At 56.5% G+C, this 11,778-nt stretch overlaps 1 protein-coding gene across 7 annotated transcripts; it reads left to right on the top strand.

Annotated features, from left to right (window-relative positions):
* Window positions 1–4,959: 4,959 nt before the first annotated feature.
* NR4A2 (nuclear receptor subfamily 4 group A member 2) lies at window positions 4,960–11,300 on the top strand. 7 transcript variants are annotated; one of them, XM_088168457.1, is made up of 7 exons: window positions 6,096–6,216; window positions 6,358–6,767; window positions 6,900–7,223; window positions 8,029–8,158; window positions 8,319–8,482; window positions 8,862–9,064; window positions 9,450–11,300. In XM_088168457.1, the coding sequence occupies exons 2-7, from the start codon at window positions 6,360–6,362 to the stop codon at window positions 9,964–9,966; spliced, it is 1,746 nt and encodes a 581-aa protein (XP_088024583.1). In that variant the 5' UTR covers window positions 6,096–6,216; window positions 6,358–6,359; the 3' UTR covers window positions 9,967–11,300. The 7 variants fall into 7 exon arrangements, with proteins under 7 accessions (XP_088024580.1, XP_088024579.1, XP_088024583.1 ...); XM_088168458.1 differs by having other exon boundaries at window positions 6,358–7,223; window positions 8,319–8,407; window positions 9,450–9,628; window positions 9,710–11,300; XM_088168456.1 differs by having other exon boundaries at window positions 6,358–7,223; window positions 8,319–8,407; window positions 9,420–9,628; window positions 9,710–11,300.
* The last annotated feature ends 478 nt before the right edge of the window (window positions 11,301–11,778 follow it).

The following is an 11,778-nucleotide window of genomic DNA, read 5'->3' as shown; positions in this document are numbered from 1 at the left end:
ACCTGCCGGACCGAGCTACAGGAGAGGACTGAGAGCAGGAGAAAAGGGAGAATAAAACTCCATTTGAAGTTTTAGGGAAACCTAAGGGGAATAATGGAGTGCCTGTGAGATGGTCCATTCACACCCGGGACTGGCAGTGAGACCCCCACGCTCTGACTCCAGGACATCCTCCTCCACGTGGGCACACACATGGACACGCAGCCACAGCGCCTGGCAGAGCGGCTCGTGTGCCACGGGAGGCCTGGGGGTCTCATGGAACACGTGTGAGTGCCCTGGGACAGGTGTGAGTGCCCTGGGACAGGTGTGAGTGCCCTGGGACAGGTGTGTGTGTGTGCTCTGGGACAGGTGTGTTTGTCTGGGACAGGTGTGTGTGCTATGGGACAGGTGTGAGTGCCCCGGTTGGAGCTGCCCGTGTGGCTGCATGTTTGCTGGGTGCAGCTGCCGAGGACACCCCCGCTGCCCGGTGCCAGGCACTGCCCAGGGCTCAGGCACCTGTTCCAGGTGTGTTCCCGATGTGCAGCTGCCTCGCTCGCCCTTTGGGGACAGTGCACCCCGTGTGGGGTTGGACAGGAGGACACTCCAGCCCTCCTCCCCTCTGGAGCGACCTCGCTGCTCTGGATCTGGGGGATGGCATCAGTGTGGGGGTGTCCCTGCAGTGGGGATGGGTGGGGGCTCTCCCGGGCCCGGCACTGCCCCCTTCACCCCCAGCCCAGGCCGGGGGAGCAGCCACCGATCCACAGCGTGACTTTTCATATCTGCACCTTTGTCACTCTGAAACTTCTGGTCCGATGAAGAGGCAACAAATCTCTGCCCTCCCAAAAGTCTCTCGTGAGCACGGTGAGCCGGGCAGGGGATGTGAGCAGTGGGAGTGTGTCCGTGCTGGGCCAGAAGCTGCCCCGGTGCTGCAGGACCCTGTGTGACACCCCACAACCACAGCCCTGCCAGGGGGTGTTGGAGGGAGCTGATGGCCACGGGCACAGCACTGACCGTGCCTGGCCAGGCTGGCTGCTGCCCTCGGCCGGGCCACCCTGCTGCCAGTGCCCCCGAGTGCTGCCAGTGCCCCCGAGTGCTCACAGTGCCCCCGAATGCTGGCAGTGCTCACAGTGCACCCCAAGAGCTGCCAGTGCTCCCCCAGTGCTCACAGAGCTCGCCCAGTGCTCACAGTGCACCCCAAGTGCTCACAGTGTACCCCAAGAGCTGGAAGTGCTCCCCAAGTGCTCACAGTGCTCACAGAGCTCCCCCCGTGCTCACAGTGGACCCCAAGAGCTGCCAGTGCTTCCCCAGTTCTAATAGTGCACTCCCAGTGCTCACAGAGCTCACAGTGCACCCCAAGCCCTCACAGTGCACTCCAAGCCCTCACAGTGCATCCCAAGAGCTGGCAGAGCTCCCAGAGCTCCCCAAGAGCTGGCAGTGCTCCCCCAGTTCTCACGGTGCACCCCAAGTGCTCACAGAGCTCCCCCAGTTCTCACGGTGCACCCCAAGAGCTGCCCCATGCCCAGTGCAGCCCCCCCTGAGCCGCCCTGGGGCTGTGAGGATGAAATCCTCCCCATGGGGCTGTGATCCCATTGCTCTTCCTACAGAGGAGAGAGGAACAGCCCCAGCAGCCGCTCAGGAGCTCTGGGGCTTCCTCATCCTGAACAAGAACCGGCTTCCCTTCCTCGGGAACCACAGCCGGGACTGACACGGATTTTGGGGCTTTTATGGGAAGTGTCAGCAGCAGCCAGGACTAACACGGATTTTGGGGTTTTTATCGGAAATGTCAGCAGCAGGCAGGACTGACACGGATTTGGGTTTTTTTTGGCAATGGGAGCAGCAGATGCAGTTGCACTCACGGCTGGGTTGCAGAGCATGGCCTGTGGGACCAGCTGGGCTGGCCTGACCCCGCAGGAGCCGTGGGCTGGAAAATGTCCCTCGTGGCACCTGGAGGCTGCCAGGATGATGGGATTGCACTTTTGGGAACGGGTGTGTGGGGACGGGCTTCCCCTACGGGCAGTGCAAACCCAGCAGGGCTTGTGCCCCTGCCCACCTGCCCCATTGCCCGCAGTTTGGAGCATCATTAATTCCCAGAATTGCGCTTTCAGGGTTCCTGCAGGAGCCCCTCCTGGGAGCGAGGCGCTGTCCCGGGTCCCAGCCCGCTCCCAGGGGACAGCACGGGGACACAGAGCCCCCCACGATCAGCACTGGGGGAAGAGCCTGGGTGTCTGCAATTAAACATCGTGCTCTTTGTGCTCCTGTGTGCACTCACCCAAACCCAGCATTTCCCCATGTCTGGAATTGTGTTTGCAGTTATTTAATTTGGAGTTCTTTTTAAAAAGCATGGAGTCTGGAATGTTTGTTCTCCGCTTTTTTTCACATCATTACTCTGATACTGCTTGATTAGCTCCCTCCCCAGTCATGATTGGTAATTAAAATAGGCATTAAAATTAGTCACTTAGCAATTTTGCTGTTCAATTGGCAATTAAATTACTTAATTGCAATTAAAGTCCTAATTTTAATTGGCAAAATGATAGATGTAGATTTAAGATAATATGTATAAATACTTTAATAAGTGTCTATATAAGGATTACTTAATTACTCAACTTCAAGTTTATGCTGTTAACTTTAGAACTTTTAAGTGAGTAATGAAATTTATATTACATCTATTCTAAGGATATGGTAATTAGATGTTTCACTTAGCCCTAGAAGGGCCTGGGCTGGATGTTGGTGTGGTTGGGCTGTTGGGATGTGGCTGATGCTGAGGGCAGCTGGGCGAGCTCCTCCTTTGGGTGAACCCCACTGGTGCCTTGGGTTTTAGCTTTTCTATTTTATATTTGTCAGAATCTCTGCTGCTTCGTGTGTAACTCTGGAACTTCATGTCAGGTGTTAGTAAGGTGTTAGTTAGGTGTTAGTAAGGTTTCTCCACAGGGTGGGTGGACAAAACAATTCCTTCCTAGATAGAGAATCAAGGACAACTGGGACCCAAAATCAGAAACAACAGCGAGGGAAAAGGGGGCTGAGACTTCATAGCCTGGGGCTGTGCTTGGATAATGAACCGAAATACGAACCAAAACTTATAAAAGTGTAAAACTCGTGACCAGGATCCATCTGGGATTTGATTTGGGTGCAGCCCTGGCCGGGCTCTTGCACTGCCCAAGGTGAATCCTTTCAATAAATTCCTATTTTATCCTTTCAATAAATTCCTATTTTATCCTTTCAATAAATTCCTATTTTATTCCTTTTGCTCTGTCTAGCGTCTGTTCCAGGTCAGTCTTTCCAGGCAGGACCATGGGGACAACCCCAGAAATTCCATCCTGGACATCCCAAAACCCCAGAAATTCCATCCTGGGCATCCCTCAGTGGTGTCACAGTCTTGGGGCTCTCCTTTATGTCTCACGCTGCTGGGTAAGGCCAGGAGCAGCTCTGTAGGATCAGGGGGGCTCAGTGTGGGGCTGCTCTGGGGGGCGGGATCAGTTTGGGAGGTGTTTGAGGGGTGGGATCAGTTTGGGAGGTGTTTATGGGTGGGATCAGTTTGGGAGGTGTTTGAGGGGTGGGAGCGATGGTGACCCCGGGGAGAGGAGCAACCATCGATTTCCCAGGAAATGTCTGTAATCCCAGCGGGGCTGGGCTTTGGGAGGCCGGGTTTAGGGAGGCTCAGGGCTTTAATCCCGGGCTGGGAGCTCCATCCCACAGAAGTCCCAGGAGATTCCTGGAGCTGTCCCCGAGCTGTCCCCGGGCTGAGGGGGACGTGGCCACCCCACCAAGGCTGTGGCCGTGTCCCCTCCCCTCCCTCCTCTTCCTCATCCTCATCTCCATCACGGCCGGACGCAGCTGGGAGCCGAGATCCGGATTTTAATTAACACAGCGCCTTTAATTGCACTGCCCCAGCTCCGCTCTGCGTCCCTTCCCAGTCACACCGACCTGGGAATGATGGAAACTGGGAGGGGGGCTCTGGGGACTGATAAAATTAAATAAAATAATAAAAAAATCCCAACCCCCAATGTGCATTTAAATAAATAAACGTCAGCCATCTAAATAAGTAAATAAAGGAATTTTAAATAAATAAATCTGAAATACATAAAAATAAGAAAATTGAATAAACGAAACAAAAAAAGCTAAATAAAATTTTTAAAAAGCCCCCAAAATAATGAATTAAATTAAGCAATGAAATAAACAAAGTAAAAAAAAATAGGAAATAATAAAATTAATGAGAAATAAAAAAATAAGCAGAAATAACTCAAATTAAAAATATTGCAATAAATCAATCAAAAATAAAAGTAGAATCAATACAACATATAAAGTTAATAATAAAATCAAAATTAATAAAATAAAATTATATACTATAAAATGAAATATTTATAAAATAAAATATACTAAAATCCAGTTAAATTCCGAATGGGCAGTGGAAGCGGGGCCCAGCTCCATCCTAGACCCGGCTCTAACCCCAGACCCAGCTCTGTCCCAGACCCGGCCCTGTCAGGCCCGGCTCTGTTCTAAACCCAGCTCTGCCCTAGTCCCGGCTCTGTCCCAGTCCCGGCTCTGTCCCAGTCCCGGCTCTGTCCCAGTCCCGGCTCTGTCTCTAGTTAATCCCAGCCCTGTCCCAGTCCCGGCTCTGTCCCAGTCCCAGTTCTGTCTCTAGTTAATCCCAGCTCAGTCCCAGTCCCGGCTCAGTCCCCGCCGGGGTCGCGGCCGCGCGCGCTATTCCGGGTTTCACGTCACGGTGACGCGCGCGGGGGGGCGGGGGCGGCACCGCCCTCTATGCAAATGAGACCCCGCCCCCCACCCCCCTCGCGTGACGTCAGCGCTCGGAAACTTACCGAAAGGGCGCGCGGGGAGGGGGCGTGTCCGGGGCGGGCCCGCGGCGGCGCTGATTGGCCGGCGGCGCTGACGCGCGGTGACGCGCGGGGGCTCGCGGCGCACGTTGGTCGGCGGCGGCCGCGGCCACATAAACAAAGGCACATTGCGGGCGGGCACAGTCCGGCCGCCCGCGCCGCCGCCGCCGCCGCCGCTCCGCCCGCTCCTGGATGCGCGCCCCGCGCTCCGCTCCCCGGTGAGTGCCCGGCCGGTCCCGCCTCCCGCGGCCCCCTCCCGACGCGGGGTCCCGCGCGCGAGGCGCGGGGTGCGCCCCCCGTCCCGTCCCGTCCCGTCCCACCTCACCTGCTGGCGGGTCCCGCTCGGGATCCCCGGACGGGACGGGTCGCGCTGTCTGAGGGTCAGTGTCGCCCGCTGAGCCGGGTCCGTCCGGGCTGGCTGTCACCCGCGCCGCGCTCCGGTACCGGCACCGGTACCGGCACCGCCGCGCCGGGAGCCCCGCGCCTCTCCCGCTCTCCCGGGGGACGCGCCGCCGCTTCCCGAAGGGCACGGAGAAGGGAACGTGGCAGGCGGTGCCGGTGACAGCCCGCCCGTTACCGAGGAAATAACCCGAACCGAACCCAAACCTGCTCCTCGACGGGCGCGGGTGGCCCTGCCCCGGCACCGCTCCCGCAGCCCGTGCGGTCCGCAGGCGGGGCTCCCCCAGAACCGGGCACCGCGCCGCCGGCTCCGTGTGTCTGTCCCTCCACCAGCGCGTCCGTCCGTCTGTGTGTCCCCGCACCGCTGGCTCCGTGTGTCTGTCCCCGCACCGCCGCGTCCGTGTGTCAGGTCCCCGCCTGGGCTGCCTGACCGGCGGGTCCGTGTGTCTGTTCCCCGCCGCGGGTCCGTGTGTCTGTCCCCGCATCAGTGGGGTTGTGTGTCAGCCCTCCGCCCCTGCTGCCCGATCGGCGGGTCCGCGTGTCGCTGTGTCCGTGTGTCCGTCCGCTCCCCGATCAGCGAGTCCGCGTGTCGCTGTGTCCGTCCGCTCCCCGAAGGGTCCGTGTGTCGCTGTGTCCGGGTCCGTCTGTCAGTGTGTCCGTCCGTTCGCTCCCCGATCGGCAGGTCCGTGTGTTCTTGTGTCCGGGTCCGTGTGTCGGCGGGTCGGTCTGTCTGTCCGCTCACCGGCGGGTCCGGCTCCGCGTGTCCGTGTGTCCGTCCGCTCCCCGATCGGCGGGTCCGTGTGTCCGTCCGCTCCCCGATCGGCGGGTCCGTGTGTCCGCCTGTCCGTCCGCTCACCGGCGGCTCCGCGTGTCTCCCGCAGCCGTCGCGCCGGGCAGGCTGGAGCTGGAGCCGCCGCCGCGCTCTGAACCCGCGGACCCCTCGCTCGCCGCCGCGCTCCGACGCTGTCCGCCCTCGGCTGCCCCGAAAACGCCGCTCCCTCGGCTGAAGGTTGGTGCGCTCCGTCCCCGCGGCTCGGCAGCCCCGGCGGGGCAGGGGGGTCCCGGCGCTCGGCCCCGCAGCCGCCGGTGCCCGGCGCGGGGCGGTGCGGGGGGCGCGGGCCGAGTCTACCTGACGCTGTTTCGTTTGCAGCCATGCCCTGCGTTCAGGCTCAGTATGGGTCCTCGCCTCAAGGAGCCAGCCCGGCCTCCCAGAGCTACAGCTACCACTCCTCGGGAGAATACAGCTCCGATTTCCTAACTCCGGAGTTCGTCAAGTTTAGCATGGACCTCACCAACACCGAAATCACCGCCACCACTTCTCTCCCCAGCTTCAGTACCTTTATGGACAACTACAACACGAGCTACGACGTGAAGCCCCCCTGCTTGTACCAAATGCCCCTGTCCGGACAGCAGTCCTCCATTAAGGTGGAAGACATTCAGATGCACGGCTACCAGCAGCACGGCCACCTGCCCCCCCAGTCCGAGGAGATGATGTCCCACTCGGGCTCCGTCTACTACAAGCCCTCGTCGCCCCCGACCCCCTCCACGCCCGGCTTCCAGGTGCAGCACGGCCCCGTGTGGGACGACCCCGGCTCCCTGCACAACTTCCACCCCAACTACGTGGCCACCACGCACATGATCGAGCAGCGCAAAACGCCCGTGTCCCGCCTGTCCCTGTTCTCCTTCAAGCAGTCTCCCCCCGGCACGCCCGTGTCCAGCTGCCAGATGCGCTTCGACGGCCCCCTGCACGTCCCCATGAACCCCGAGCCCGCCGGGCCGCACCACGGCGTGGACGGGCAGCCCTTCGCCGTGCCCAACCCCATCCGCAAGCAGCCGTCCATGGCCTTCCCCGGGCTGCAGCTGGGCCACGCTCCGCAGCTGCTGGACAGCCAGGTGCCATCGCCGCCGTCCCGCGGCTCCCCGTCCAACGAGGGGCTGTGCGCCGTGTGCGGGGACAACGCGGCCTGCCAGCACTACGGCGTGCGCACCTGCGAGGGCTGCAAGGGCTTCTTCAAGGTGAGCGGGGCCCGGGGGGGCAGCGGGCAGAGGGGGCAGGAGGGCAGCGGGGGGGACCCTGCGGGGCGCCGAGCCCGCAGATGGAAATCGGTTAGGACAGAGAACCGCGTCTGAGCTAACCGTGTGGAACAGAATTCCCTGTGGTAAAATTAAGTGATCTCTTTATTTCACCATCCTGATTGAATAATCTTATCATTTTAAATAGAGAAGGTCTCCAAGGAATGTAAATAATATGAATGCCCACGGATTTGTATTTACCGAGCGTCTCTTTCCCTCCTCTTGGCATATAAAACACGGCTAGGAGCTGCGAGGTTAGCTTGGATGTTAACGCTGTCAATTTTCTCCTGTTAAATGCCCTGGGAAAAAAAAAAAAAAAAAAGGAAAGGGGGGGAAGGAAAAGGAAATAAAAGGGGAACTAAATTAAGGGAAAAAGGAAATAAAGAGGGAAAAGGGTAAAAGCAATACAGGAAAAGAAAATAAATCTTTAAAGGTAGAAGAAGAAAAAGGAAGTAATAGAAAAGAAAATTTAAAAGGGAGAAGAGATTAAAGGGAAAAAAGGGGAAGGGATATAAAGGTAAAATAGAGAAGTAAAGATAAAAAAGGGAGAAGAAAATAGAGGGGGAAAAATGAAAGCGGGAACAGAAAACGAAGGGGAAAGGGAAGAAAACAAGGCGGAAAAACGGTGAAGAAGATAAAGGGGGGGAAAGGCAAAGGAAAATCCAGGGGAAAGGAGGTAGAAGGAGATGCGGGCGGGCGCGGGGAGCGGCGGTGCGGGTGCGGTGCTGACTCCGCGGCCGGCCCGCAGCGCACGGTGCAGAAGAACGCCAAGTACGTGTGCCTGGCCAACAAGAACTGCCCCGTGGACAAACGCCGCCGCAACCGCTGCCAGTACTGCCGCTTCCAGAAGTGCCTGGCCGTCGGCATGGTCAAGGAGGGTGAGTGCTGTGTGTGTGTGTGTCCGTCGCGTGTCTGTCTGTCCGTCCGCGTGTCTGTCTGTCTGCCCGTCCGCGTGTCTCTGTGTCTGTCTGTGTGTCTGTCTGTGTGTCTGCCCGTCCGCGTGTCCCGCGGCGCCGGGCTGACGGCTCTCTCTTGCAGTGGTGCGCACAGACAGCCTAAAAGGCCGGCGGGGCCGCTTGCCGTCCAAACCGAAGAGCCCCCAGGAGCCCTCTCCCCCCTCTCCCCCGGTGAGTCTGATCAGTGCGCTGGTGAGAGCCCATGTCGACTCCAACCCGGCTATGACCAGCCTGGACTATTCCCGGGTAAGCGGCACCGAGCTCGCGGAGGGTCCCCGCGGCCGCTGCGGGGGGAGAGGCGAGGCCGGGGCCGGGGGCTCGGCCCAGCCCTGCCCAGCCCTGCCCGGCACCGGGGGCTCGGCCCGGCCCTGCCCAGCCCTGCCCGGTACCGGGGGGCTCGGCTCGGCTCGGCCCCGCCGGCGCCGCCCCGGGATCGGGCCCCCCGCGCACGGACAGCGCCGTTCCTAATCGAATTAATTGCCCCGGAACATCTAATTTCCTCACCGGTCAGAGAGAGCTTTAATTGTTATCCCAGCCCGCTCCCCGGCCAGGGACGGGGTGAGCAATTTCACGGGTTATAGACTTTAGAGAACCTCATTAAGTGCTTTTTAAAATGAATTTCCAGTTCCAGGCTAACCCCGACTACCAGCTGAGCGGTGACGACACCCAGCACATCCAGCAGTTCTACGATCTCCTGACCGGCTCCATGGAGATCATCCGAGGGTGGGCGGAAAAAATCCCCGGCTTCACTGACCTCCCCAAAACCGACCAGGACCTGCTCTTCGAGTCCGCCTTCCTGGAGCTGTTCGTGCTGCGGCTGGCGTACAGGTGAGCGGGGTCGGGGCAGCGAATCAGACCCCTTCAAGGTCCACTGCTCTGCATTTTATTAACTCCTCGGTAATTAGCTGCCTCTTAAATCCTTCATTTATTGCTCCTCAAGTAATTAGTTGTTTAGATTTTCTCCCCCATCATCTCCTTTCTTATTATTTTTTTTATTTCTTTCCTGTTCTCTTGTTCTTTTTTTCTCTTTCATTCCCTCTTCTCTATTTATCTTTCTCTCCCTCCTTGTCTTTCTCGCTTTCTTCCTTTCACTCATTCTCTCTTTTCTCTTTGGTCTTTCTCTCTCTTTTCCTCTGTTTTCTCTTTCTATCTAATTTTCCTCCCTCTCTCATCCATCCATCAGTTCATTCTGGGGTTGTCCCCTTCCTTCCAGGTCCAACCCCGTGGAGGGGAAGCTGATCTTCTGCAACGGGGTGGTCCTGCACCGGTTGCAGTGCATCCGTGGCTTTGGGGAGTGGATCGATTCCATCGTGGAATTTTCCTCCAACTTGCAAAACATGAACATTGACATCTCTGCCTTCTCTTGCATCGCTGCCCTGGCCATGGTGACAGGTCAGTGTGTCCCCGCTCCTGCTCCCCCGCCCGCCTGTCTCCGTGGCAGAGCCGTAACCTCCCGCACCCTTCTCTTTGCAGAGAGGCACGGGCTTAAGGAACCCAAGAGGGTGGAAGAGCTTCAGAACAAGATTGTAAATTGTCTCAAAGACCATGTGACTTTCAATAACGGGGGGCTGAATCGCCCCAACTATTTGTCCAAACTCTTGGGGAAGCTCCCCGAACTCCGCACGCTTTGCACACAGGGGCTGCAGCGCATTTTCTACCTGAAACTGGAAGACTTGGTGCCACCGCCAGCAATAATTGACAAACTTTTTCTGGACACTTTACCTTTTTAAGACTCTTCCCGTGCGCTTCCACTGACCCGAGGAGAAGCTCCACCTGCCTGAAGGGGAGCTGGGCCCCGAGCAGCACCCCTGGGTGCCAGCTCCCACCCAGCCAGCGTTGCAAACTCCTGCAGGCAGAACGCGATGGGCATTTTGGCTCTGGGGCATCACGGATGCAGCTCATGGACCACTACACAAATACCATGGTATCAACTTTTTATTATCGGCTTCTAAATGAGTTTATTATTAAGGACTTCTGGTGCGAAAGACAAGCCAGGCTGGCAGCTCAGACCCCCGCGGTGACAAACCCGAGCCTTGAGGTGACCCACAAGTCTCACCCTCCTAAAGACTAAAGTTTTCTGCTGTAAAAGAAAGCTGTAATATACCCAAACCCCAAACGTTGCGTGGGTGGCGTGGCATTAATGAAGGCGAAGGCTTGTAAATTTATCAGATGTGGTTTGGCTTTTAAAAAAAAAATAAAATAAAAAAATTCTTCTGTGCCTATTTATGATGAAACGTGGAAAACAATTCTAAAAAAAAAAAATCAAAAAGAAAAGCTAAATGTGTTTGGAAAAAAAAAAAAGAATAATTAAAAAAAAGAGAGAATTAAAAAAAAAAAAAAGAAAACCCAATCTGTCCATACCAGGGAAGCATGACGATTCCAGGGTGACAATGTTATAGGCACTTGCTATTTCAGTAATGTCTATATTCTATAAATAGTATTTCAGACACTATGTAGTCTGGTAGCTTTTATAAAGACTGGTAGTTATCTAAGCTTCGAACATTTTCTCAATTGTAAAATAGGTGGGCACAAGTGTTACCCCCCGGAATTCCCCCCCAAAGGGACACATAGTGTTTGTAAACACCGCCCGACACCCCTTGTTTGTAAGTGTTGTATGTACTGTTGATGTTGATTAAAGAAGAAGTTTATATCTTGATTATTTTGTTGTCTAAAGCTAAACAGATCTTGCATGCAGCAGCTTTTGACTGTTTCCAGAGTGCTTATACTATACATAACTCCCTGGAAATTACTGAGCACTTTGAATTTTTGGTTTGTTTTGTTCCGTTTGCTTTTTTTTTTTACGTCTAAAAATTGTCGGTTAATATATTATTTTATGTTCGAGTAATATTTTTAATATTGCCATATTCTGTAGTATTTTTCTTTGTATACCCCGGTTTGGCACACGGGAATGTCGCTGCCTTTTTTTAATATGGTGTACGACAGTTAGAAACGCGGATTATTATTATTATAATTATTATAATTATTATTATTATTTTTTCTCCCGAGAACTCTTTCTTTGAGAAAGACAATTTTAATGTTTACAACAATAAAACATGTAAACGAATCGAATTTCGTCTCCTTTCTGCCGAAGTGCGAAGCTCCTCCGCCAGCCCCCGCCGCACCCAGGGGACAAAAGCCTCTGCCCGTGCGGCGATCCCGGAGCGCCGATCCCGGGGCCGCTCCCGTTCGGTGCCGCCGGCTCCGCGGGAGGAAGAGGAGGAAAAGCCGCGGCTCCGAGGTTGGTCCCTTCCCGGCTTTTACCACGCTCGGTCCCCGCCGCATCCAGAGCCCGCAGCAGGACCCCGCGTCCCGCTCCATCCATCCCTCTCTCCCTCCCTTCCCCCGCGCCGGCGTTTGCTCAAGCGCATCCCTTGCTCGGGGGGGGGTTAATTCCTCAGAAAAACATCTTGGATGGAGGAATTGAATTCCCAAAGCTGCCCCCGCGGCGGCGGAGGGCTCGGGGGGCAGCGCGGAGCACAGCGGGGAGCGCTGTCACCAAACCCGGGTGTCCTGCCAGGCGTCAGGTCAGGAGCTCCTCCGGG

This window comes from Sturnus vulgaris, chromosome 7 (assembly GCF_052056855.1).
Source record: "Sturnus vulgaris isolate bStuVul1 chromosome 7, bStuVul1.hap1, whole genome shotgun sequence".
In the NCBI taxonomy this organism is placed as follows: Eukaryota; Metazoa; Chordata; class Aves; order Passeriformes; family Sturnidae; genus Sturnus; species Sturnus vulgaris.
Note: the sequence above shows the minus strand (reverse complement) of the source record. Positions and strands in the feature narration are given on the sequence as shown.

Bases quoted from the DNA above. Each gene is read 5' to 3' on its own strand.
- NR4A2 (XM_088168454.1), top strand. From the start codon at position 6,360: ATGCCCTGCGTTCAGGCTCAGTATGGGTCCTCGCCTCAAGGAGCCAGC. The intron at 7,224-8,028 runs GTGAGCGGGGCC...GCCGGCCCGCAG, and splicing joins GCTGCAAGGGCTTCTTCAAG to CGCACGGTGCAGAAGAACGC. The intron at 9,065-9,449 runs GTGAGCGGGGTC...CCTTCCTTCCAG, and splicing joins GTGCTGCGGCTGGCGTACAG to GTCCAACCCCGTGGAGGGGA.